This window comes from Petromyzon marinus, unplaced genomic scaffold (assembly GCF_048934315.1).
Source record: "Petromyzon marinus isolate PM22_M1 ecotype Great Lakes invasive population unplaced genomic scaffold, UKy_Petmar_22M1.pri1.0 PM_G_Scaffold_30, whole genome shotgun sequence".
Classification (NCBI taxonomy): domain Eukaryota; kingdom Metazoa; phylum Chordata; class Hyperoartia; order Petromyzontiformes; family Petromyzontidae; genus Petromyzon; species Petromyzon marinus.
This window is the reverse complement of record NW_027422873.1, coordinates 1,459,967-1,487,491: the sequence shown is the minus strand read 5'-3', so window position 1 is coordinate 1,487,491 and position 27,525 is coordinate 1,459,967. Positions and strand designations below refer to the sequence as shown.

The 27,525-nt window shown below is 53.1% G+C and overlaps 1 protein-coding gene and 1 long non-coding RNA gene across 2 annotated transcripts; both read left to right on the top strand.

Annotated features, from left to right (window-relative positions):
* Positions 1-10,847: 10,847 nt before the first annotated feature.
* Positions 10,848-17,240, top strand: LOC142915361 (uncharacterized). Its single transcript, XR_012935909.1, has 4 exons — positions 10,848-10,933; positions 11,531-11,583; positions 15,984-16,117; positions 17,131-17,240. It is a non-coding gene; the product is annotated as an uncharacterized LOC142915361 (long non-coding RNA).
* Positions 17,241-17,804: 564 nt separating this feature from the next.
* LOC142915395 (protocadherin Fat 1-like) lies at positions 17,805-27,124 on the top strand. The gene is made up of 5 exons (XM_076061227.1): positions 17,805-21,156; positions 21,299-21,423; positions 25,227-25,440; positions 25,743-25,804; positions 26,715-27,124. The coding sequence occupies exons 1-5, from the start codon at positions 17,916-17,918 to the stop codon at positions 27,096-27,098; spliced, it is 4,026 nt and encodes a 1,341-aa protein (XP_075917342.1). The 5' UTR covers positions 17,805-17,915; the 3' UTR covers positions 27,099-27,124.
* Positions 27,125-27,525: the final 401 nt, after the last annotated feature.

Genomic DNA, 27,525 nt, shown 5'->3' with positions numbered 1-27,525 from the left:
AAGACACCAGAGAACACACACGGGAGAGAAACCCTTCAAGTGCAGTGTGTGTGGGAAGACATTTGCAGATTAATTTGCTCTTAAAACACACCAGAGAACACACACGGGAGAGAAACCCTTCAAGTGCAGTGTGTGTGGGAAGGCATTTTCACATTTATCTACTCTTAAAAAACACCAGAGAACACACACAGGAGAGAAACCCTTCAAGTGCAGTGTGTGTGGGAAGACATTTTCAGATTTATCTACTCTTAAAAAACACCAGAGAACACACACAGGAGAGAAACCCTTCAAGTGCAGTGTGTGCGTGAAGGCATTTGCACAGTCATCTGATCTTGTAAAACACCAGAGAACACACACAGGAGAGAAACCCTTCAGGTGCACGATGTGCGGGATGGCGTTTGCACAGTCATGTAATCTTGTAACACACCAGAGAACACACACAGGAGAGAAACCCTTCAGTTGCACTGTGTGTGGGAAGACATTTTCATATTCATCTCATCTTCAAAGACACCAGAGAACACACACGGGAGAGAAACCCTTCAAGTGCAGTGTGTGTGGGAAGACATTTGCAGATTCATTTGCTCTTAAAACACACCAGAGAACACACACGGGAGAGAACCCATTCAAGTGCAGTGTGTGGGAAGGCATTTTCACATTTATCTACTCTTAAAAAAACACCAGAGAACACACACAGGAGAGAAACCCTTCAAGTGCAGTGTGTGCGTGAAGGCATTTGCACAGTCATCTGATCTTGTAACACACCAGAGAACACACACAGGAGAGAAACCCTTCAGGTGCACGATGTGCGGGATGGCGTTTGCACAGTCATCTACTCTTGTAACACACCAGAGAACACACAGAGGAGAGAAACCCTTCAATTGCACTGTGTGTGGGAAGACATTTTCAGATTCATCTACTCTTAAAACACACCAGAGAACACACACGGGAGAGAAACCCTTCTTGTGCAGTGTGTGTGGGAAGACATTTTCACATTCATCTACTCTTAAAAAGCACCAGAGAACACACACGGGAGAGAAACCCTTCAGGTGCAGTGTGTGGGAAGACATTTTCACATTCATCTACTCTTAAAAGGCACCAGAGAACACACACGGGAGAGAAGCCCTTCAGGTGCAGTGTGTGTCTGAAGACATTTTCAGGTTCATTTGCTCTTAAAACACACCAGAGAACACACACGGGAGAGAAACCCTTCAAGTGCAGTGTGTGTGGAAAGGCATTTTCAGATTAATCTCATCTTCAAAGACACCAGAGAACATGCACGGGAGAGAAACCCTTCAAGTGCAGTGTGTGTGGGAAGACATTTTCAGATTCATTTGCTCTTAAAACACACCAGAGAACACACACAGGAGAGAAACCCTTCAAGTGCAGTGTGTGTGGAAAGGCATTTTCAGATTCATCTGCTCTTAAAACACACCAGAGAACACACACGGGAGAGAAACCCTTCAAGTGCACTGTGTGTGGGAAGGCATTTGTACAGTCATTTGCTCTTAAAACACACCAGAGAACACACACGGGAGAGAAACCCTTCAGGTGCAGTGTGTGTGGGAAGACATTTTCACAGTCATCTGCTCTTAATACACACCAGAGTACACACACGGGAGAGAAACCCTTCAGGTGCAGTGTGTGTGAGAAGGCATTTTCACAGTCATCTGCTCTTAAAACACACCAGAGTACACAGAAGCATCAGAAGATCCACAAGGAGTGCAGTCTGAAATCAGCTTGTGAAAGTCAAAGTGCCGCAATGAGCCCATCCCTCATGAAACACGAACCGGAAAAAAATCCCAGCTTGGACACTTTTAAAGGTATCGAGGTGAAATGTGAAGAAGTGATGGTGAAGAGGGAAGAAGTGAAGGTAAAATGTGAAGATGAAGATTCAACTCCAAAATGGGACCTTCACATCGATGGAGGCAACGTAAAGCAGGAGGAGAATTCTGTGAGGCAGAGCGAGGCAACTCCCAGCAGTTTGTGGAAGTGGAGGTGTGGGTGGACTTCCTCCGAGACAATACAAAGTCAAGTGGAGACCCGATAGATGTGTAAGCTTGAGATGATGTCACTCCAATAGATGCACCTTTGTCACAGGCCTTTAATGACAAGAACGTGAAGTTGGACACTCAATGGCTAGGTTCAACCTGCAGAGTAAGAGCGGCCAGTCTTTGTAGACCTGTGGGTTGGGTAGATCTTTTACCAGGAGCGAGAGACAATAAGCCCCCAAGCATTCACTATGTTATCATAATTGCATTTACACGGTGCTTGCCTTATCGCCTCGGCAACTCGGAGTTTTATGTCGTACCTCGTCTGTAACACTCGAAGAGCATCCCCAAGTAGCAGCTGCCCCTGTGTGGCACAAGGTGGTGGCCCTGCACCGGCCTGCATGTGGACAAGAGCCTATCAGTAGGGGGCGATGATTGATGCGTCATCTCAGTTGTGTAGTTTGTAGGCAATCTTGATTCGAAGCTTTCGTGACTGCAGGAATCCACACTGTTGAGTTATTTCGGTAAAGTCACCACGTGGGTAGAAACATAACAGATCACGGCGTTTAGATCACAACACAAGCAATCGTCATCAGGTGGGACAACCACAGCAAGAGAAACTGCTGAAGTAGTAGGCGCCTACTCCAGCAGTTTCTTCTTCTTGCTGCTGTGCTTGTCCCACCTGATGACGATTGCTTGTGTTGCCATCGAAGTGCCGTGATCTATTATTTGTAGCGTAATGTTTAGAATTTGCTACATTTTGACCCAGACGCCAGCATGCAACGCCCTACTCGTTTTGAATGATGCAACAATAGTACGTTGTACATACACTGTTAAGCAGACGGTGCGTATTTGTTAAATAACTTCTTGTTAATACGATGTAACGTGATGCAGTCAATTTCGCTGCAGTAATTCAATGTTGTTAATATGCCCGTCAATAATTTAGAATTAATACTTCTCTGATTGTGCGCGTACATGTAATATTTTGTCTGAGGGTCAAACATTGAATAAGTGATGTTAGGACAAAGTGTGTGTGTGTTTGGAAGTAACCTGTACAGAGAACTCAGGTGAGACCCGTTGTTCTTGTGATACAGGTCAAAGGGTACTTTTGTGTTTCACGAAGCGTCTGCCTCTGGAGCAACTCATCGTCTTTGAAATAGGGAGCACGCTCGGATCATTCATCAGTTACAAGGCATACCACTTAAAAGTTACACGTATAGGAGGAGGTACATTCTCTACAACACGAATTGTAGTTTTGTCTTACGTGTTGACGTAGATTTTGTCTAACTGGGACTAGAAATGCACCTTGCTGATTCACGTCTGGATGTTCGTGACCATCGGTTGAAGCAAACCCCACTACTGTTGTTGAGACGCTGTGCACCAATAAGGGTCCAACACATTGACGGCCTTCAGGCCAGGAAAGTCACAACATTTGAACACGAAAGACGCATTCACGCAAGTACCTCATGCTCCGTTTTGAAGTTTTAAAATGAAACATCTTGGAATTGTGTTGTGTTTTGAATTAGATGATTTTATTTCCTCATTAAAAGCTTGTATCAATTTACATCTGGAAGACTTCATTGAAAAGGACATTTCGTGTGAATTTTCTATCGTCATTAAGTAGATGGCCTTGCCGGGGGTTCGGTTCAATGCGGACACAAACAGTGTACACACACACACAGTGTACACACACAGTGTACACACACACAGTGTACACACACAGTGTACACACAGAGTCTATACACACTGTACACACAGTGTACACACACACAGTGTACACATACACACTGTACACACACAGTTTATACAGTGTACACACAGTGTACACACAGTGTACACTGTGTGTACACAAACAGTGTACACACAGTGTACACACAGACAGTGTACACACACAGTGTACACACACACAGTGTACACAGTGTATACACAGTGTACACACACAATGTACACACACACTGTACACACACAGTGTACACACACACAGTGTATACACACAGTGTACACACAGAGTGTACACAGTGTACACATAGTGTACACACACACAGTGTACACACAGTGTATACACAGTGTACATAAACACAGTGTACACACACACAGTGTACACACAGTGTACACACAGTGTACATACAGTGCACACACAGTGTACACACACAGTGACACAGTGATACAGTGTACACACACAGTGTACACACACACACAGTGTACACACACAGTGTACACGCACAGTGACACAGTGACACAACAACAATTGCCATTCGCCACTAAGTGGTGGTGACGTCACCACGAAGCGTGTGCCAACAACAACAACCGCCATTCGCCACTAAGTGGCGGTGACGTCACCACGACGCTTGTGCCAGGCTATGTGCACCGTGAGGCCACGTGAAGTGTCGAACGCCCGCTGGCAGGAGGTCACTGGGCAGACCCAGGTGCCACGGGTCGACTGACTGAGATGACTGGCTGATGCACCACCTGTGCCCCCTACTGTGCCAACCTGCTGTGCTTTAGCCACCCGGCGCTCCGCTCGTTGTGAGCGTCGCTCCTCCGCCCTCCGTTGTTGGAGGGCGACTGCCTCCAACTGCCCAGTAGCATCCTTCACGAGCCTCCTCCACAGAGGCCGATCTTGACACCGCTGTTACCAGTCATCGGCAAGTCCACTCAGCTCCACGTCCTCCTGTACCACATCACTCCATCTCTTCTGTAGCCCGTGCCGCGCCCGCTTAGCCCCCTCAATCCGGCCAAACAAAAGCTGTTTCGGCATGCGGTGGCTGGGCATGCGGGCTACATGACCCAGCCATCGCAGCCTTGCCTGCCGGAGGAGCTCACCGATGGTACCCTGCCCAGATCTTTCAAGGATTTGTGAGCTTCTCACACAATCCAGTCTGGTTAAACCCAGGATGGATCGTAGGCAGGCCAGCCTAAATGTTTCTAACCGGCGAAGATGTTCCATTAGGGGGGTCCACGTTTCGCAAGTGTAGAGAAGGGAGGGAATGACCGTGGCCGAGAAGACCTGAAGCTTAGAGCGGAGCGACAGACCAGGTAGCTTCCACACAGCGTTACGCAACCGATGAAAAGATATTGCCGCTCGACTGATTCGGAGTGAGACCTCTGCTGTTAAACTGGAGCCAGTCATAAGCACACTGCCCAGTTATGGGAAACTCTCCACTCTCTCCACAACTGCCCCACCGATTGGGAGTTTTGGGGGTGGAGTGTCCAATGGTACAAAATACCCAGGCAGGTGCTTAGTTTTGGTGGGGCTGATGGTAAGGCCCCACCTCTTAGTGGCACGCTCCAGTCTCAGCAGCAGCGTTTCCAACTCCTCCTCTGACTGAGCAGCTATTACCAAATCATCAGCATACATAACGTGGTTGAGCAATAGGGAGCCATCCCTTGACCGCACCCGGGCATCGATTAGCCTCCCATTATATCTGTACCACATGGAGATTCCCCCGGTACAGCTATTGAAGGCTTCACGAACTACGTGGTCAAAATAGATGTTAAATAATGTGGGAGCCAGAGGACATCCCTGTCGCACCCCAAGGTGTACAGGGAATGGCTCTGACTCCCGGCCACGTAGTTTTACCCGGGCCCGCTCACCATCATGAAGGTCCTTAATGATCGTGAGCAGAGGGTCAGGTACTCCAAAAGCACGAAGAACGACCCAGAGGCCAGGCCTACTGATGGTATCATAGGCCTTGACCAGGTCAATAAAGCAGAGATGTAGGTCTTGTTGGAATTCCCTACACCTCTGCTGTAGCAGACGGACAGAAAATATGGCATTTGTGCAGGACCGCCCTTTCCTGAAATCGCATTGGGGCTCCGCAAGCCTCTCCTCAGTGTGCCTGGCAAGGCGATGCTGAATAATCCTTGCCAGGACCTTTCCCAGCACACTGAGGAGTGAGATGCCCCTGTAGTTGTTAGAGTCTGTGCGGTCCCCCTTCTTAAAAAGGGGGACCACCAGGGCATCCTTCCAATCCTGCGGAACCCGTCCAGTGGTCCAGACTGTTGTTACGATGTCATATAGGGCAGTCTGTGCACAAACGCCACCCTCCCTCAGCATTTCGCTTGGGAGATCATCTCTGCCCGCTGCCTTTCCTGGTCTAAGACTCCGGATCGTCTTCAATACTTCCTCAGCAGATGGCACCTCAGCCAGCCACTCACAGGGGGTGACTTCTTCCAATATTTGAGGCACCGCAGCCTCAGCAGGGTCATCCTCACTTTGTGCCACGATGTTTTCCTGGCTGAGGGATTTTCCCTCCCCCAGGACCTCACAGAAATGCTCAGCAAATCTGCGAACCTGTTCCTGGGGGTCGGAAATTGGATCACCGTTTTTTCCCCTAATGATGGTAATAGGTGTGGCGCTGCAGGTTACTTTTTTGATGGAGTTAAATAGAGATTTGTGATCACGGGCCACTGAGGCAGACTCCATCTCCTCAGCAACCCGCGACCACCACCCATCCTTGCAGCGCCTCACGGCTCTCCGAACCTCCGAGCGAAGGCTGCGGTAAGCCTCCTCATTCTCTGACGTGGGATTCTGTAGCCGATAACAGTGGGCCTGTCGCTTTTTCTCAACCATTCTGAACACCTCCTCTGTCAGCCAGGGTCTCTGGGGAGGTCTGGACCGCGTACCCAAAGCAGCCATTGCAGCTGCATGAGTCACAGTCCTAAACCTCGCCCATTTACCCTCGACATCAGGAGGAGTCGGGGACGATGCCAATCCCAGCCGCAAGCGATGATGAAATTCTCGCCTGCAACTTTCATCAGATAACTGAGACCAGGCCACTTTATGTTGGAATGGGGTCCTGGGTGTACACCCACCACCAAGCTTGTGCCAGGCACAGTGACACACACACAGTGACACACAGTGACACACACAGTGTATACACATAGTGTACATACACACAGTGTACACACACAGTTTATACACATAGTGTACACACACACAGTGTACACACACAGTGTACATACACACACAGTGACACACAGTGTATACACATAGTGTACACACACACAGTGTACACACACTGTACACACACAGTGTACACACACACAGTGTACACACACACAGTGACACACACACAGTGTATACACACAGTGTACACACACATTGTACACACACACACACAGTGTATACACAATAATGTCCACGTTGTTGCTGAGCTCACACACCCAAGGGAGGGAGCAATGGAAAATGAATCTAAATCAACTTAAACTTCAACTCTGTGACGTCACCACTATGCATTACCTCATTGGCGTGAAACGCTAGGGTTAGGTGTACCTCGCTAGTGACGTCATGTCACCAAAGTATTCATCCCTCCCCCGTCCACCGCGCTCTTGAGCGTGATGTCACCTCCGCTCGGGTCACTGCCTATATCGGTCCAGTGGCAATCCTTATTTGGGCAAAGCTACGCCCAATGACTGGCGGCTCATTAACATAATGTGTTCGTTAAAGCCGTCGCGAGTTTATTGCGACGGGTTCAGCGCCCACGCCCCAATCCCTCCACATATGGGCCGGCAACATTAACATAAGTTATTCAGTTACAGAGCCGCTCGTGGGAGGGAAGTGACGTCATACTACTTCCTGCTGTTGCGAGGCAACAGGAAGCTGCCGTGTGCGCGCTTGCACTGAAATCCGAGGTGAGAAATTCTCATCGTTGTGGTGGTGGTGGTTGTTGTTGTTTACCAAGGTAGAGCCTCGCTCTCTCTCGTAGGGATGTCAGTTGAGTAGCAGCGAGCATGGGAATCGATGTCCAGGTTGGAACTTTACAACGCGGGGCCTAGCCACGCGGGGCCTTGCCTCCTGCCCTCGTCTGATTGCGTTCACTTTAATTATCTCGCTTAACTTTAATTTGTCTTCACCCGGCTCGCCACTTTGTAACTTTGTTTTATTGTAAATATTCACGCAGTTTCGGTAAAGTCACGTTGAAGGGAAAGAATACATTTTATTGTTTTATATATTAATTTGATTGTTTTATATATTTTATTATTTTAATGTTTCCCTTCAACGTGACTTTACCGAAAGAGCTAAGAATATGAATTACTGCAGTCACGGAAGCTTTAAATCAAAATTCACGCAGTTTTTTCGTTCTTTTGTTAGCAGGCCAAGCCCGCTTGAGCTGCTATACCGCTCTTGTTATCAGAAGCGACCTGCCCACAACAACACAAGGTGAGGCTTTGTCAACGGGTGTGAATGTTTTGACTTAAAACTTTGGTGACTGCAGGAATTAATATTCTTGGTTCTTTCGGTAAAGTCACGTAGATAGAAAATAAAAATAACTATAAAAAATAGTAAATAAAGCAAAAAAAACCCACGTTTTGTTCGCGACAAAAGTAGTCTTTATTTAATGTAATTGTATTATCTGTTATTGTTATCTTCTGTCTACGTAACTTTACTGAAAGAACCAAGAATACGTGTGTCAATGTCTATCGGTCAAAGACGCTAAACGGAGAGACGCGCAAACTCCAAATATACAGCAGGCGTCAGGGTCGGGATCGAACCCACGACTTCCTGTATACCAGGTGAGGTAGTTAACATCTCACCACGGAGAGAGACACGCAAACTACAGTTAGCCTCGGCTATGTTCATTGATCCTCGATTAATTACTTGGTGGAGTGAGAAAGCATTAATGCTGAGCAGATGAAGGTGGCCAGGCATGATTCTAGACACGCCACCGCCAGTGTGTGACAGTGTCAAGTTTGTATTTGCAGTCAAGTCTATCAACTCTATTGAACACGGAGATTATATCAAAACAATAGTTTATTTTTATATTCCTCTGGAACTCTTACTAAGGATGGAAACAGGAGGTGAACACAGCACACACATGCAGCTGAAGTCGGAACTGTTCATCCCAGCATTCAAGGACATCTGAGTTGCGATTGAACATTAATTCATGCATTTCAGCATAACACAAATAGTATTGTTTTCAACACCCTTTGCTATGTCAGCTGAATTTAGCTCTTATAAATATTCATTTTGTAGCCAGACAGCCGAAATTGTGTGCTTAGAGTTTTGGGTTAACATTCATTTTGAAGATACGAGGGCTTCCAGGCATGTTTATAACCATTTGCCCTCTCATTGTGTGCCATCACAGCCCGTGTGATGAATTTGGGACACTTTTTCACTACATCATGAATATATGAATAAGTATAGACGTGTAAGTCACATGTGACTATATATGCATTCCTCTGTGCCTCGATACTGACGTGTAGATGGTGTGGATATTCTTATTTTCTGTCTGCAGCTGACGCTGGTCTGATGGAGCAAAGGCAGTCAGCACAGCAGCTCGGTACGACAAGTCAACATTGCGACCAGCGTGCATACAGCACGGATCGGACTGGAAATTTGACACAGCACCAGAGAACTCGCACAGGAGAGAAACCCTTCAAGTGCAGTGTGTGTGGGAAGGCTTTTGCATGGCCATCTGCTCTTAAAGTACACCAGAGAACACACACGGGAGAGAAACCTTTCAAGTGCAGTGTGTGTGTGAAGGCATTTTCACAGTCATCTGCTCTTGTAGAACACCTGAGAACACACACGGGAGAGAAACCCTTCAAGTGCAGTGTGTGTGGGAAGGCATTTGCACGGTCATCTACTCTTGTAGAACACCAGAGAATACACACGGGAGAGAAACCCTTCAAGTGCAGTGTGTGTGGGAAGGCGTTTACACTTTCATCTACTCTTGTAATACACCAGAGAACACACACGGGAGAGAAACCCTTCAGGTGCACGATGTGTGGGATAGCGTTTACACAGTCATATAATCTCGTATTACACCAGAGAACACACACGGGAGAGAAACCCTTCAAGTGTACTCTGTGTGGGAAGGCGTTTACACTTTCATCTACTCTTGTAATACACCAGAGAACACACACGGGAGAGAAACCCTTCAGGTGCACTCCGTGCGGGAAGGCGTTTGCACAGCAACCACATCTTATAGATCACCGGAAAACACAGAAGCATCAGAAGATCCACAAGGAGTGGAGTCTGAAATCAGCTTGTGAAAGTCAAAGTGCCACAATAAGCCCATCCCTCTTGAAACAAGAACCAGAAGAAAATCCCAGCTTGGACACTTTTAAAGGTATCGAGGTGAAATATGAAGAGGTAATGGTGAAGAGGGAAGAAGTGATGGTGAAGAGGGAAGAAGTGATGGTGAAGAGGGAAGAGGTGATGGTGAAGAAGTGAAGGTGAAATGTGAAGATGAAGATGAAACTCCAAAATGGGACCTTCACATCGATGGAGGCAACGTGAAGCAGGAGGAGAATTCTGACTGTGAGGCAGAGCGAGGCAACTCCCAGCAGTTTGTGGAAGTGGAGGTGTGGGTGGACTTCCTCCGAGACAATCCAAAGTCAAGTGGAGACCCGGTAGATGTGTAAGCCAGAGACGATGTCGCTCCAATAGATGCACCTTTGTCACAGGCCTTTAAAGACAAGAATGTGAAGTTGAACACTCAATTCCTAGGTTCAACCTGCAGAGTAAGAGCGGCCAGTCTTTGTGGACCTGTGGGTTGGGTTAATCTCTCACTAGGAGCGAGAGCCATAAAGCTCCCAAACATTCATGATGTTATCATAATTGTTTTTGCGTGGTGCTTGCACTGAAATCCGACGTGAGAAATTCTCATGCTGGTGGTGGTTGTTGTTGTTGTTTACCAAGGTAGAGCCTCTCTCTCTCAGGGATGTCAGTTGAGTAGCAGCGAGCATGGGAATCGATGTCCAGGTTGGAACTTTACAACGCGGGGCCTAGCCACGCGGGGCCTTGCCTCCTGATTGCGTTCGCTTTAATTATCTCGCTTAAGTTTAATTTGTCTTCACCCGGCTCGCCACTTTGTAACTTTGTTTTATTGTAAATATTCACGCAGTTTTTATTTTCGTTCTTTTTTCACCAGGCCATGCCCGCTTGAGCTGCTATACCGCTCTTGTTATCAGAAGCGACCTGCCCACAACAACACAAGGTGAGGCTTTGTTAACATGTGTGAATGTTTTGACTTAAAACTTTTGTGACTGCAGGAATTAATATTCTTGGTTTATTCGGTAAAGTCACGTAGATAGAAAATAAAATTAAAATAACAATAAAATAAAAAATTGAAAATAAAGCAAAAAACCCACGACGTTTCGATCGCAACACAAGTGGTCTTTATCTTATTGAATTTAATCTGTTATTTTTATTTTCTATCTACGTGACTTTACTGAAAGAACCAACAATACGTGCGTCAATGTATCTTATCGGTCAAAGATGCTAAGCTTGTGCCGCTGTTGACTCTGAATGTGTGGAGGGGAACACCTTCACCACGGGGAGAGAGAGACAGAGACACGGATAGCCTCGGCTATGTTGATTGATTATCGATTCATTACTTGGTGGAGTGAGGAAGAATTAATGCTGAGCAGATGAAGGTGGCCAGGCATGGTGCTGGTCACACCACCACCTGTTTACTCATGGCAGTGTGTGACAGTGTCAAGTTTGTGTTTGCAGTAAAGTCTGTTAACTCTATTTCACACGGAGGTTATATCAAAACAATAGTTTATTTTTGTTTTCCTCTGGAACTCTCCAGATATACAGCAGGCGTCAGTGTCGGGATCGAACCCACGACTTCCTGTATACCAGGTGAGGTAGTTAACATCTCACCACAGAGAGAGACACGCAAACTCCAGTTAGCCTCGGCTATGCTAATTGATCCTCGATTAATTACTTGGTGGAGTGAGGAAGCATTCATGCCAAGCAGATTAAGATGGCCAGGCGTGATTCTAGACACGCCACCGCCTGTTTACCCAGTGACAGTGTACAGTTTGTGTTTGCAGTAACATCTATTAACTCTGTTGAACACGGAGGTTATAGCACAGGGGTCGGGAACCTATGGCTCGCGAGCCAGATGTGGCTCTTTTGATGATTGCATATGGCTCGCAGATAAAACAAAATATTCTCACTTGTTTTAATCCATCCATCGATTTTTCACTGCGCATGTCCTGTTCAGGGCTGCAGGAGCAATTGTCCATTATTTTAATTGGATGATACTGGCCTACGTTTGCCGTTGCTGGGTAAAACAGGCAAACGCCCCCTTTTGAATCAGTCTGAGACTGCGTCTGCTCGGTCATTAGCTCAAAGCTAACCCTTCGACGAAGAAGATGGCGAAAAGAAAAAAAGACGACGAGTATCGTACATTTCAGGATGAATGGACCGAAGAATTCGCCTTTGTGGAGAGAGCGGGTTCTGCGGTGTGTCTAATTTGCAATGACAAAATTACATCGTTGAAACGGTCGAATGTAAAGCGGCACTTCGACACGCGCCACGCTACCTTTGCATCAAAATACCCTGCGGGAGACAGCAGAAAGAAAGCGTGCCAAGAGCTTCTGAGCAGGGTGCAAGCTAGCCAGCAGCAACTCCGCGTATGGACCCGGCAAGGTGACTATAATTCGGCTAGCTTTGCTGGTTCTTTAGCAATAGTGAGGAACGGAAAACCATTCACAGATGGCGAGTATGCTAAAACGTTCATGCTGGATGTAGCCAATGAACTTTTTGATGATCTTCCGAACAAAGACAAGATAATCAAACGGATACAAGACATGCCTCTGTCGGCAAGAACTGTTCATGATCGTACCATCGTGATGGCAAACAAAGTGGAGGAAACGCAAGTGAAGGACATAAATGCAGCGCCGTTCTTTTCTCTGGCTTTGGATGAGTCAACAGACGTGAGCCATTTGTCGCAGTTCAACGTGATTGCAAGATATGCTGTTGGTGACACACTGCGCGAAGAAAGTCTTGCTGTTCTGCCATTAAAAGGGTCCACAAGAGGTGAGGATTTATTCAAGTCTTTCATGGAGTTTGCTCAAGAAAAAAGTCTACCTATGGATAAACTTCTCTCAGTGTGTACTGATGGTGCTCCGTGTATGGTGGGGAAAAACAAAGGATTTGTGGCGCTTCTCTGTGAACATGAAAATAGACCCATCCTAAGTTTCCATTGCATTATACACCAGGAGGCACTTTGTGCTCAGATGTGTGACAGGCAGTTTGGCGAAGTGATGTCGCTGGTCATTCGTGTGATCAACTTTATTGTTGCCCGAGCCTTAAATGATCGCCAGTTTAAAACACTGCTGGATGAAGTTGTAAATAACTATCCTGGTCTGCTTTTGCACAGCAATGTGCGTTGGTTGTCAAGAGGGAAGGTGCTTAGCCGTTTTGCGGCTTGCCTGAACGATATCCGGACTTTCCTTGAAATGAAAGGCGTCGGGCATCCTGAGCTAGCCGACACCGAGTGGCTCCTCAAGTTTTACTATCTCGTAGATCTGACTGAACATCTGAACCAGCTCAACGTGAAAATGCAAGGCATTGGAAATACAGTGTTATCCCTTCAACAAGCTGTATTTGCTTTTGAAAACAAGCTGGAGCTTTTCATCACGGATCTTGAAACAGGTCGTTTACTACATTTTGAAAAACTGAGCCAATTTAAAGATGCATGCACAGCAAGTGAGCCCATTCAAAACCTTGATCTCCACCAGCTAGCTGGCTGCACATCCAGTCTCCTACAGTCCTTCAAAGCACGCTTTGGAGAATTTCGTGAGCACACTCGTCTTTTTAAGTTCATCACCCATCCAAACGAGTGTTCACTGAACACAGCCGACCTGAATTACATCCCTGGTGTCTCCGTCAGAGATTTTGAAGCAGAAGTGGCTGACCTGAAGGCCTCAGACATGTGGGTGAATAAGTTCAAGTCACTGAATGAAGATTTGGAAAGAATCACACGACAGAAAGCGGAGTTGGCGAGCAAGCACATGTGGACAGAAATGAAAAAACTCCAACCCGAAGACCAGCTGATTCTCAAAACTTGGAACACGCTTCCTGTCACATACCACACACTGCAGCGTGTGAGTATTGCTGTATTGACCATGTTTGGATCTACGTATGCATGTGAGCAGTCATTCTCACATCTTAAAAACATCAAGTCCAACCTACGATCACGTTTAACGGATGAAAGCCTCAACGCTTGCATGAAGCTTAACCTCACCAAGTACCAACCCGACTACAAAGACATCAGCAAATCCATGCAGCACCAGAAGTCGCATTAATGGTGAGTGTTATAACAACATTATTTAAAAGAATAAATTCAGAGGCTTATTATACTGACATTTAGTTGAATTCACTTTTAAAATATATTATATGGCTCTCACTGAAATAAATTTCCAAATGTTTTGCTTTCATGGCTCTCTTAGTCAAAAAGGTTCCCGACCCCTGTTATAGCATAACAGTAGTTTACTTTTGTTTTCCTCTGGAACTCTTTATACAAATGGAAACAGGAGGTGAACACAGCACACACATTCAGCTGAAGTCGGATCTGTTCATCCCCAGCGTTTGTGGGGGCTCATGCCCCCCCACTCCCCATTACGTGGGGGCTGATCTCCCTCTCACTCACCATGAGCGGTGGGGGGGGGGCGCCACGTCTAATGGGTGGGGGCTGATGCCCCCCCCACCCACCCACTCGTGTGTGTCTCACCGTTAACACTGCGGTGCACACACAGACACTAGTGACACTCTCACGTGTCTCACCGTTAACACTGTGGTGCACGCACAGACACTAGTGACACTCTCACGTGTCTCACCGTTAACACTGCGGTGCACACACAGACACTAGTGACACTCGTGCGTGTCTCACCGTTAACACTGTGGTGCACACACAGACACTAGTGACACTCGCGTGTGTCTCACCGTTAACACTGCGGTGCACGCACAGACACTAGTGACACTCGTGTGTGTCTCACCGTTAACACTGCGGTGCACACACAGACACTAGTTACACTCTCACGTGTCTCACCGTTAACACTGCGGTGCACACACAGACACTAGTTACACTCGCGCGTGTCTCACCGTTAACGCCGTGGTGCACGCACAGACACGCGCCGGCACGGGCCACCGTTGGTATTTTAATATGCGCGCGCGTCACACCCACACTGATTTATAGTCACCCACACACCGTCATACGCTGATCGCTGTCCCACCGCTCTTCACACACACACATGCACCACGCGTCACAACGTCAGTCTGTGCTAAGATTTATGTCCCGGAGTGAATAGGGACCCCCGTTTATGGCCCCCTCCAGCCAGCACCCTTCGGACAGCGCCTAACCTCCTGTCACCTGGCCGTCGCAGAGTGCGTCTATCCCCAAAGCTGGAGCTGACTCAATTGGCCCCCCTTCCCGTACCCACTCACCTCTTCAGCTGCCCCATGGGGGCTGGGGAAGATGCTCGCCTCGGGGACTTTTTCTGTCCGACCGTTTCCAGCTCCACCCTGCATTGGTCGCACGGACGCTGAGGACGGCTGGTCTCCTCCGCCGCTCCAGAAGGACTCTGATTCAATCCGCCCCTCCGGCCCCCTTATGTCTCCAAAGCCCCTTAACCCCCGGGGCACATGACGTCATCCTGCGCATCCAATCGAATTCTCTTTGCGGCCGCTTTGAGCGCTCTGGCCGTTGGGGGGGAGGTGGGGGTCGCGTCATCCCCCCCTTCCCATTGTCTCTGTGCCTGCGTTCCTCGCCGTTGACTCATCGATAATCCCCTCGCTCCCTCCAACTTGAGTCAACTCTTATCTGCCTAGGGGCTTTTCCCTCCCACCCCACTGTTTACCCTGCTGCTGGGTACTGGCTGAAGGTCCCACCCCCCCGTGCTGTGTATGCTTCATCGCGGCCGGCCTGTAAAGCTCTATGCCCCCTTCTTGGGGGGGGGCGCCATGTAATCCGGTCTGGGGGGCTCGGCCAATTTCCTGGTCCGGGGAAACCGTGGAACGTCCCTGCTAGTGGGGTCCTCGGGTGAAAACCCATCGCACCAGGTGATCCCTCCTCGCGACCCTACGGGGGTGCATGCGGGTGTTTAGTGGGGCGTGCGTGCGTTCGTGGGATGGGGAGGGGGGTGCGAGGAGAGGGTAGAGCCGGCGGAGTTGCTCCGCTGTGGTGGCGCCACAGTTACGATGGCGATAGCAATATGACAAAATAGCAAAATATTTTTAATTTTGCGCGGCAGGCAAACGCAGCAGCGTGCTACGAGGTACGAGACTGTAACTTGATCATCGCCATCCTCCTCTTCCAACAACTAAGTTAATGTGGCCATCAACAACCTAACATCATTCAAGTGTGCAGACGACGGACAGAATCTTGGTGAGTCCAGTACAATATGATACGTTACGATACGTTCAATGCGTGTATGATAACATAGCTTTAGCGATTTCATTTTAGGGTTACTACGATACATACGTTTAATGCATGTTAAAAGTTTTTTATAGCAGAGGATTGTTTCCTGAAAACACTTTCTATGAAATTGCAGTTCACATAGGTAGGCTAAGAATTTACCTTGTTTTTTACTTTGAATTTTACTGTGCAATACAGTATTCTAATTAATAAATACATACAGTATATAGTTTATACAGTACGATCCTGTAAATTGCTCTGTTTTGCTAAACTATCACCATTCTTTAAGACTCCTGGGTAGGCTAGGCCATTTTCGCCTTACGATATTTTCGACTTACGATGGGGTCGTGGTAACGCATCTCCATCGTAAGTCGGGGACTATCTGTATATATAATAATGTGGTGTGTGTGGTCTATATGGGGAGCGGTAGTGTAGCGGTTGGCGCGCTGCGCTATGAACCCAGCGACCCGAGTTCGATTCCCGCTCACGGCCAACACAATCAGTGACGATTATCTAAACCGATCCTGGGCCTCCCCTAGGTCGACTCAGCCTCAAATGAGTACCTGTTGCGGTGTGTAAACATTGCCACTGGGGAGACAAAGGCGGTCGGGCGTGGTTGCTGGCCACCCACCCCCTCGTGTACCGTTACCGGCCTTCATAGGCGCTCGCAAACAGCACTTGCCCCTACTGTCTGTTAAGGCTACACGGGGGGGTCTTTGTCTCTCTAACCTATACAATTAATTTATCGTCTGTCTGTGTCCGTCTGCGCACGCGTGCTTGCGAGGGATTTGGCTACCAAACCGTGGGGTTCACGTGAGAAATGTTTCTGCCAGGAAGCACGCCGTGGGCAAGCGCTGTGCCGTCTTCCCGTCGCTCGCATTCAAAAGAGTTAAAGTTGAGTTGTGTTGGCGATTTCCCTTCAAATATTTAGTTAGGTTTGCGGCTATTTATTTATTTATTTCCCCACGCGCCTCGGCCCGGAGACAACGTCATCAGCTGCGCGCACGTGCACAACGCTCGCACGGTTGGCCCCTGCAAACTCTCACGCACCATCGACGGAGGCGTGCGTCCTTTTTTATTCGCCTGCACACTCTACAAGGCAAGTCGCACACATTGGTATCGTAAGCATTTATATAATTACACTTTGCACCGCTGGCAGGGGTTGCCCCTAGCAATGCACACACGATCGGCACACATTTTCATTCGCGTTAAAACTGCAACAAAAACGCACACAACACGCTGAGGTTGAATGTCCTCTTCTCCCCACTCCACACCAATGCGTCCTGTTACTACTATAGAGCCCCTAGATATTATTATTATTACTGCGCTTAGATAGTATTATTGTAGCGTGGCCGGGGGAGCGGCCCAGCCCACACCCTACCAAGGTGAGTGGGTCTCTCTGGTCTCGCAGTGGGTGGGTTTCTGTGGATCTCTGTGCCTGTAGAAACGTGCCTTTTCAAGTATTTGGCTGCTGCTGTAATTATAAATGTCCACGAGGTGACGACGACGATGATGAGCCACTTTGTTGAGCTATCGTTCACGACAGCCAATTCGGTTCTCAAAAAGCACTACCCGGTAGCTCAGCGGGGCGCCTTACCTGGCAAAATAAAATAGTTTGGTTTGTGTTTGGTCTTGATCTGACATGTTAGAGGAGGAGGAGGAGGACCGACACCCCATTGGGAGCGCCAGACTTTGGCGTCGCCCACCTCTCCGACCGCGGCTCCGTGTCGTCGGCGGCTCTCGGGCGCAGAGCCTGACGCCCAACACGATGGCCTCGGCGCTCCTCCTGCTGCTGCTCCTGCTGCTGCTGCCGCCGTGCAGGAAATGCCTCGATGGGCAACGGGGCCGGCCGAAGCCCGCCCTGCGCTTCACCAGCTTGTCCTACAAAGCCACCGTCTACGAAAACTCCGCGCCCGGGACGTACGTGGAGAGCCACGACAAGATGGGGATCCACGTCGGCCGCTCGGCCCCCGGGGCCCGGTACGCCGTCGTGTCCGGGGACGAGGGGGCCGCGTTCGAGGCAGAGGGGCTCGTCGTGGGCGACTTTTGGTTCCTGCGCGTCCGCACGAGGGGCGTGCCGTTGGACCGCGAGGAGCGCCGCGGCTACGCGCTGGGGGTGAAGGCGTTCTCCGAGAACGGCCGCGGGGCGGCGTCCGCCACGGTCTTCGTCCAGGTGCTGGACCGCAACGACCTGAATCCGCTGTTTTCGGCTTTGTCGTACGCCGCGAGCGTCGCCAACGACGCGCCGGCGGGCACCACGGTCCTACGTGTCGCCGCCACGGACGCCGACGAGGGCCCCAACGGGCGCTTCAGTTACGCCCTGGCGCGGCACTCGGACGTGTTCGCCGTGCACCCGACGAGCGGCGCGGTGACGCTCGCCAGGAGGCTGACGGAGCCCGGTGACGCGGGGCTGCACGAGTTCAAGGTGATGGCCGTCGACGGCGGCGGGCTGAGCGGCTCGGCGCGCGTCGCGGTGAACGTGAGCCGGGCGAACGCCCACGCCCCGCGCGTCACGGTCGTCGCGACCCGCGGGCAAGGGGCGCCGTTCGCCGACCCCGCCGCCGCGTACGCGGAGCTCGCCGCGGTGGACCGCGACGCCGGCCCCGAGGGGGAGATCGTCGCCGTGGAGATCGTCGCCGGCGACCCCCTCCGGGCGTTCTCCGTCGCCCCGACGGACGGCGCCGGCCCCGCCTCGGCCTACGCGGTGAGGCTCTCGGGGCGGCTGGACTGGGCGGACTTCCCCTTCGGGGTGAACCTCACCGTGCAGGCTCGCGACGGGGGGAGGCCACCCAGGCACTCGCGGCCCGTCACGGTCACGCTCCGGGGGGGCGGCGCTGCCGGCGCGTTCGAGCGGAGCGTCTACGCGGGCGCCGTCGAGCGGCGGTCTCCGCCCCGCGCCGTCGTGCTCGCGGTCCGAGCCTCTTGCGGCGCGCGGGGCTGCCGGTACGTCGTCCGAGGCGGCGCCGACGGCGACTTCTTCGCCGTGAACCCCGCCACCGGGGTCGTCTCCGTCCGCGAGTCTCTGGCGGCGGTCGACAGATGCCGCTTCGAGTTCAACGTTGGCACCGACGCCGGCCCGGGCGTCGCCGGGGTCGCGATCGACGTCGCGGACTACAACGCCCACGCCCCGGTCTTCGAGCGGCCCAACTACTCCGCCTCGTTGAGCGAGGACGTCCCGGCGGGCACGTTCGTGCTCATCCTGCACGCCGCCGACGACGACGAGGGGGACGACGGCCGCGTGACGTACGGCCTGGTGGAGGACGAGCCCGGCCCCTTCGCCGTCGACCCCCGCACGGGCATCGTCGTCACGACGGGGCCGCTGGACCACGAGGAGACGACGGGGGCCTACCGGCTGCGCGTGCGAGCCTCGGACTGGGGGACTCCGTTTCGCCGGGAGGCCGAGGCGACCGTGACGGTGAACGTCACCAACGTGAACGACAACGCGCCCGTCTTCGAGTCCGTAGACTGCGTGGGCGAGATCCCCCGGGACCTCCGGCCGGGCGAGCCGATCTTCACCGCGTCGGCCATCGACGCCGACGAGCTCCGGCCGGTGCTCTACGGCATCGCGTCCGGGAACGGGGGCGGCTTCTTCGCGCTGGACGGCGCCCTCGGCGTCGTGACGCTCGCCCGCTCCCTCGCCGACGTCGCCGCCGGGCCGGCGGGGGCCTTCCGCCTTGGCCTCACGGCCACCGACGGGGAGCTCTCGGCGGAGACGGCATTCCTGAACGTCTCGGTCGTGGACGCCGCTCCCGGACGGGCGCCGTCATGGCGGTGCGTGGAGACGGGGATCGCCCGGAGGATGGTCGCGTGGCTCCACCGGGCAAACCAACGGCGAGACCGCCCGCGCCCCCTCGCCGCCAGCGCCGTCAATCGGCACGCGCCGGCGTTCGCCGCCCCGGCGGTCGCCGTGGAAGTCCGCGAAGATTTGCCAGTCGGGGCCGAGGTCACCCGAATGGAGGCCACGGATCCGGACGACGGCTTCGAGGGGAAGCTGCTGTACGCCCTGACGGACGACGGCGGGGCGAGCGGCCTCGCCGTGGACGCGGAGACCGGCGTCGTGAGGGTCCTGGTGCCGCTGGACCGTGAGGCCGCCGCCTCCTACCTCGTGAACATCGTCGTCCGCGACCTGGGCACGCCGCGGCGCTCCGCGAGCGCCGCCCTCCGCGTCGTCGTCTCGGACGTCAACGACAACCAGCCGGAGTTCTCGCGGCGCGCCTACGAGGCCCGGGTGCCAGAGAGCGCGCGGCCGGGCCGCGAGGTGCTCCGGCTGGAGGCCGCCGACGGCGACGCGGGCGCCGCGGGCGTCGTGCGCTACCGCCTGCTGTCCGACACCGATCTCTTCCGCGTGGACGCCGAGACGGGCGCCCTGGAGGTGGCGGCGCCGCTGGACCGCGAGCGGCGCGCCGAGCACGCGCTGCTGGTGGAGGCGTCGGACCTGGCGCCGGAGGAGAGCCGCCTCTCCTCCGTCGCCGCGGTGACCGTGACGGTGGAGGACGTGGACGACCACGCGCCCGCGTGCGCGCCGGCGCCCCTCCGCCTCCGCGTGCCCGAGGACTTCCCGGTGGGGGCCGTCCTCGGCTGGCTGGACGCTCGCGACCCCGACGCGGGGCCGGCCGGGGAGGTGCGCTACTCCCTGCCGGGCGAGGACGAGGACGGCGGCACGTTCGGGGTGCACGAGACGAGCGGGGCCCTGCGTCTGGCGCGGCCGCTCGACTTCGAGAGGCGGCGCCGCCACGACCTGACGGTGGCCGCGCGCGACGGCGACCCCGGGGGGCCGCCGCCGGCCGCCTGCCGGGCGACGGTGGAGGTGGTGGACGTGGACGAGAACGACCACGCCCCGCGGTTCGCGGAGTTCGCGGCGGCTGCCGCCGTGCGGGAGGACGCCCCCGTGGGCGCCGTCGTCGTCACCGTCACGGCCACGGATGAAGACCGGGGGATCGACGGGGAGGTGCGGTACTCCCTCGTGGACGAATCCGGCCTGGGCGTCTTCAGCATTCATCCAGAGAATGGTAAACCGCACCTACTCCCCCCCCTCCTTCCTCCCTTCCCCCCCCCCCCCCATCCTCCTCCTCACGGCTCACGACGCCGACTGACGGCTCACGCCGGCGCCCGTCTCTGCCGCGTGTCGTGCACGGCGCTCCGCGCCGGCAGGGATGATCGTCACGGTGCAGCCGCTGGATCGGGAGACTGCTGACAGCTACTGGCTCACGGTGCGCGCGACGGATCGCGGAGTCGTCCCTCGCTTCTCCACACTGCACGTCTACGTGGACGTGCAGGTACGGAAACTCACACACACGTACACACACACACACGTATATACACACACACGTATACACACACACGTATACACACACACACGTATTCACACACGTATACACATGTATATACACACACACGTACACACACACACGTACACACACACACACACGTATACACACAACAACAACAACAACCGCCATTCGCCACTAAGTGGCGGTGACGTCACCACGACGCTTGTGCCAGGCTATGTGCACCCTGAGGCCACGTGAAGTGTCGAACGCCCGCTGGCAGGAGGTCACGGGGCAGACCCAGGTGCCACGGGTCGACTGACTGAGATGACTGGCTGATGCACCACCTGTACCCCCTACTGTGCCAACCTGCTGTGCTTGAGCCACTCGGCGCTCCGCTCGTTGTTGTGAGCGTCGCTCCTCCGCCCTCCGTTGTTGTTGGATGGCGACTACCTCCAACTGCCCAGTAGCGTCCTTCACGAGCCTCCTCCACAGAGGCCGATCTTGACACCGCTGGTACCAGTCATCGGCAAGTCCACTCAGCTCCACGTCCTCCTGTACCACATCACTCTATCTCTTCTCTAGCCCGTGCCGCGCCCGCTTAGCCCCCTCAATCCGGCCGAACAAAAGCTGTTTCGGCATGCGGTGGCTGGGCATGTGGGCTACATGACCCAGCCATCGCAGCCTTCCCCGCCGGAGGAGCTCACCGATTGGACCTTGCCCAGATCTTTCAAGTATTTGTGAGCTCCTCACACAATCCAGTCTGGTTAAACCCAGGATGGATCGTAGGCAGGCCAGCCTAAATGTTTCTAACCGGCGAAGATGTTTCATTAGGGGGGTCAACGTTTCGCAAGCGTAGAGAAGGGAGGGAATGACCGTGGCCGAGAAGACCTGAAGCTTAGTGCGGAGCGACAGACCAGGTAGCTTCCACACAGCGTTACGCAACCGATGAGTCCTCTGCTGTTAAACTGGAGCCAGTCATAAGCACACTGCCCAGGTATGGGAAACTCTCCACTCTCTCCACAACTGCCCCATCACCGATTGGGAGTTGTGGGGGTGGAGTGTCCGATGGTACAAAATACCCAGGCAGGTGCTTAGTTTTGGTGGGGCTGATGGTAAGGCCCCACCTCTTAGTGGCACGCTCCAGTCTCAGCAGCAGCGTCTTCAACTCCTCCTCTGAATGAGCAGCTATTACCAAATCATCAGCATACATAACGTGGTTGAGCAATAGGGAGCCATCCCTTGACCGCACCCGGGCATCGATCAGCCTCTCATTATATCTGTACCATATGGAAATTCCCCCGGTACAGCTATTGAAGGCTTCACGAACTACCTGGTCAAAATAGATGTTAAATAATGTGGGAGTCAGAGGACATCCCTGTCGCACCCCAAGGTGTACAGGGAATGGCTCGGACTCCCGGCCACGTAATTTTACCCGGGCCCACTCACCATCATGAAGGTCCTTAATGATCGTGAGCAGAGGGTCAGGTACTCCAAAAGCACGAAGAACAACCCAGAGCCCAGGCCTACTGATGGTATCATAGGCCTTGACCAGGTTAATAAAGCAGATATGTAGGTCTTGTTGGAATTCCCTACACCTCTGCTGTAGCAGACGGACAGAAAATATGGCATTTGTGCAGGACCGCCCTTTCCTGAAACCGCATTGGGGCTCCGCAAGCCTCTCCTCAGCGTGCCTGGCAAGGCGATGCTGAATAATCCTTGCCAGGACCTTTCCCGGCACACTGAGGAGTGAGATGCCCCTGTAGTTGTTACAGTCTGTGCGGTCCCCCTTCTTAAAAAGGGGGACCACCATGGCATCCTTCCAATCCTGCAGAACCCGTCCAGTGGTCCAGACCGTTGTTATGATGTCATATAGGGCGGTCTGTGCACAAACGCCACCCTCCCTCAGCATTTCGCTTGGGAGATCATCTCTGCCCGCTGCCTTTCCTGGTCTCAGACTCCGGATTGCCTTCAGGACTTCCTCAACAGATGGCACCTCAGCCAGCCACTCACAGGGGGTGACTTCTTCCAATATTTGAGGCACCGCAGCCTCAGCAGGGTCATCCTCACTTTGTGCCACGATGTTTTTCTGTCTGAGGGATTTTCCCTCCCCCAGGACCTCACAGAAATGCTCAGCAAATCTGAAAACCTGTTCCTGTGGGTTGGAGATTGGATCACCGTTTTTTCTCCTAATGATGGTAATAGGTGTGGCGCTGCAGGTTACTTTTTTGATGGAGTTAAATAGAGATTTGTGATCACGGGCCACTGAGGCAGACTCCATCTCCTCAGCAACCCGCGACCACCACCCATCCTTGCAGCGCCTCACGGCTCTCCGAACCTCCGAGCGAAGGCTGCGGTAAGTCTCCTCATTCTCTGACGTGGGATTCTGTAGCCGATGACAGTGGGCCTGTCGCTTTTTCTCAATCATCCTGAACACCTCCTCTGTCAGCCAGGGTCTCTGGGGAGGTCTGGACCGTGTACCCAAAGCAGCCATTGCAGCTGCATGTCACAGTCCTAAACCTCGCCCATTTACCCTCGACATCAGGAGTCAGGGACGATGCCAATCCCAGCCGCAAGCGATGATGAAATTCTCGCTTGCAACTTTCATCAGATAACTGAGACCAGGCCACTTTAGGTTGGAATGGGGTCCTGGGTGTACACCTACCACCGGAGTGGAAGAATGGCAGGCGCATCTTACAGATGACTAGTCGATGGTCAGAGGGCAGATCAGCTCCACGGTAGGTCCTGGTGTCAAGGACGAGGGCTCGCATCCGCTGGTCCGTCACTATGTAGTCCAGCAGATGTTCTTGCTTGGACCCGGCATGCAACCATGATGTTGTGTGGATGCGCCGATGCCGGAACAGCGTGTTGGTAATTACAAGCCCATGGGCTGCACAAAAATCTAGCAGCCTCCTACCGTTGTTATTGAGCTGATCTGGCCCATGCCCTCCAATCACTCCATACCAGGTGCCAGTATCATGACCAACTCAGGCATTGAAGTCACCCAACATGATGACTCTATCCCGAGGGGCCACTTTAGCCAGCACCTGTGACAGGAGGTCATAGAAGGCATCTGACTCATCGGCTTTGCCTGCATCCCTCCACGGATGTTCATCTTCGGTGGGGGCATAAGTAACCACGACCACCATGCCTTGCCTCCGGTTGATGGGAAGGCGAGCCCAAAGTAGCCTGGGGCTTACAGCTTCCCACACCTCACCGCCACGCTCCCACACCCCCTTCATTCTTTTGTTCAAAAGAAGAGGCACACCCTGTTGTTTGGCAGTCTGCTGCCACGAGTAGAGGACTGTCCACCCCTCATGGTGGCAGGAGCCAGAGCCAGTCCACCGGACCTCCTGAATGCCACATAGATCCAGGCGGTACCGGTCCAGCTCCCGACAGAGGAGTGGCAGCCTCTCCTCCGCTGTGAGCATTCAAACATTCCACATGGCCACCCGTAGTGGCTTTTCGTTGTTTCTGGAGGACACACACACACACACGTATACACACACACACGTACACACACACACGTATACACACACACACGTATACACACACGTATACACACACGTATATACACACACACACACGTATATACACACACACGTACACACACACACACATATACACACACACACACGTACACACACACACACGTATACACACACACAAACACACGTACACACACACACGTATATACACACGTACACACACACAAGTACACACACACATACACACACATGCGTATGCACCCCTGCATTTTAAAACGACACACAATGCGAGTACCGTGTGTCTCTCCCCCCCCCCCCCCCCAGGACGTTAACGACAACCCCCCGCGGGCATCGCGTCCGTGGTACCAGGCCGCGGTGGCGGAGAACTCCCGTGGGGGCGTCAGGGCAGTGCAGATGGACGCCTGGGACCTGGACAACGCCGCCGCCATGTCCTCCAACGATGCCCGGGGCAGGGGCCTCACGTTCAACATTGTCAGCGGAGACCCACAGGGATTCTTCACCATAAACAACGCGACAGGTGGGGGTTGGTGGTGGTGGAGAGCAAATCCAGAACATTTACAATTATAGTGTAGTGTAGAAAGCAAATCTATAACATTTACAATTATAATGTAGTGTATAGTGTACACTACATTATGCACGACACAACTATATACTACAGAATGTGCCAATTCGTTACTAGTACAGCACTAACCGGTGTGTTGGTGAGCAAATCCAGCAACATTTACTATCCACGTTGGCCCCCACCCCACCCCACTGCGTGCGTGTGCCGGCCGGCGTGGGATGGTTGTTGTTGACCTCCGGTGAACGGACTCGTTGCAGGCGTCATCCACACCACCAGCAGGCGGCTGGACAGAGAGAGGCAGGCGGAGCACGAGCTGGAGGTGAGAGTCACCGTGATGGTGGTGGTGGTGGTAGTGGCCTTCAATAGCTGTACCGGAGGAATTTCCATCTGGTACAGATATAATGGGAGGCTCATCGATGCCCAGGTGCGGTCAAGTGATGGCTCCCTATTGCTCAACCTTGCCGATGATCTGGTAATTGCTGCTCACTCAGAGGAGGAGTTGGAGGCGCTGCTGCTAAACGTGGAGCTTGCCACTAAGAGGTTGGGACTTACCATCAGCCCCACCAAAGCTAAGCACCTGCCTGGGTATTTTGTACCATCGGACAATCCACCCCCCAACTCACAATTGGTGATAGGGCAGTTGTGGAGAGAGTGGAGAGTTTCCCATACCCTGGCAGTGTGCTCATGACTGGCTTCAGTTTGACAGCGGAGGTCTCACTCCGAATCAGTCGAGCGGCATTATCTTTTCATCGGTTGCATAACGCTGTGTGGAAGCTACCTGGTCTGTCGCTCCGCACTAAGCTTCGGGTCTTCTCGGCAAATCATTCCCACCCTTCTCTACGCTTGCGAAACGTGGACCCCCCCTAATTGAACATCTTTGGCTGGTTAGAAACATTTAGGCTCACCTGCCTACGATCCATCCTGGGTTTAACCAGGGTGGATTGTGTGAGGAGCTCACAAATCATTAAAACATCTGGACAAAGACCCATCGGAGCGCCGGGTGGCTAAAGCACAGTAGGGGGCACAGGTGGTGCATCGGCCACTCATCTCAGTCAGTCGACCCGTGGCACCTGGGTGTGCCCCGTGACCTCCTGCCAGCGGACGTTCGACACGTGGCCTCGACGTGCCCATGGCTTGGCACAAGCGTCGTGGTGCCGTCACGGCCACTTAGTGGAGGTCGTTGTTGTTGTTGCGCGTGTGTCTGCGTGCGTCCCGCCCGCCGGCGCCAGGTGTCCATCGTGGACGGCGGCGTGCCCCCGCGTGAAGCGAGGGTGGCGGTGACGCTGAGCGTCTCCGACGAGAACGACAACGCCCCGCGCTTCCGCAGGAACCTCACGCGCGTTTACGCGGTGGCGGCGAAGGAGCCGACGGTGGTGGCCATCGCCCGCGTCTACGCCGCCGACGCCGACTGGGGCAACAACGGCATGCTGTTGTACACCGTCCGCGGGTGGCAACACAATTACTATTCCGATGAGCACGGAGTCGTCTACAGCCGGAGCGACTTGCACCGTGCGGGGACATCCCACTCCATCCTGGTACTGGGCACACTCCCCTCGCGGTCCTCCCCCCTCATCCTCACGGACACGCTTGACAATGTTGACCCCCCACTGTGAAGCAGAACTCGCCGATCTTGCCGTTGCCCGCCCCGCACATCGAAGCCAGGGACTCGGGGCAACCGCCGACCTTGCCGTCGACGGCCGTCATCCACGTGGAGTGGATCGCCGCTCCCCGGCCACCGGAGACGCCCGCGGCCTTCGGCCTGAGCCGGCACGCGGTCACCGTGTCGGAGACGGCCGCCGTGGGCTCCGTGGTGATCGCGCTGCCCACGCAGAGCACGGCGGGGAGCCTCCTCTGGTTCAGCATCACAGGTCACGTGGTGCCACCACACACATTCCACATCCCACCCCACATCATGATGGTGTGTTAATGGTGACATCATGATGATGGGTTAACGGTGACATCATGATGATGGTGCGTTAATGGTGACATCATGACGAAGTGTTAACGGTGACATCATGATGATGTGTTAATGGTGACCTC

Excerpts from the sequence above, each read along its gene's own strand:
- LOC142915395 (XM_076061227.1), top strand. The coding sequence starts at position 17,916 with ATGGCCTCGGCGCTCCTCCTGCTGCTGCTCCTGCTGCTGCTGCCGCCG. Across the intron at positions 21,157-21,298 it reads CAGCATTCATCCAGAGAATG|GGATGATCGTCACGGTGCAG; the intron begins GTAAACCGCACC and ends CCGCGCCGGCAG. Across the intron at positions 25,441-25,742 it reads CACCATAAACAACGCGACAG|GCGTCATCCACACCACCAGC; the intron begins GTGGGGGTTGGT and ends GACTCGTTGCAG.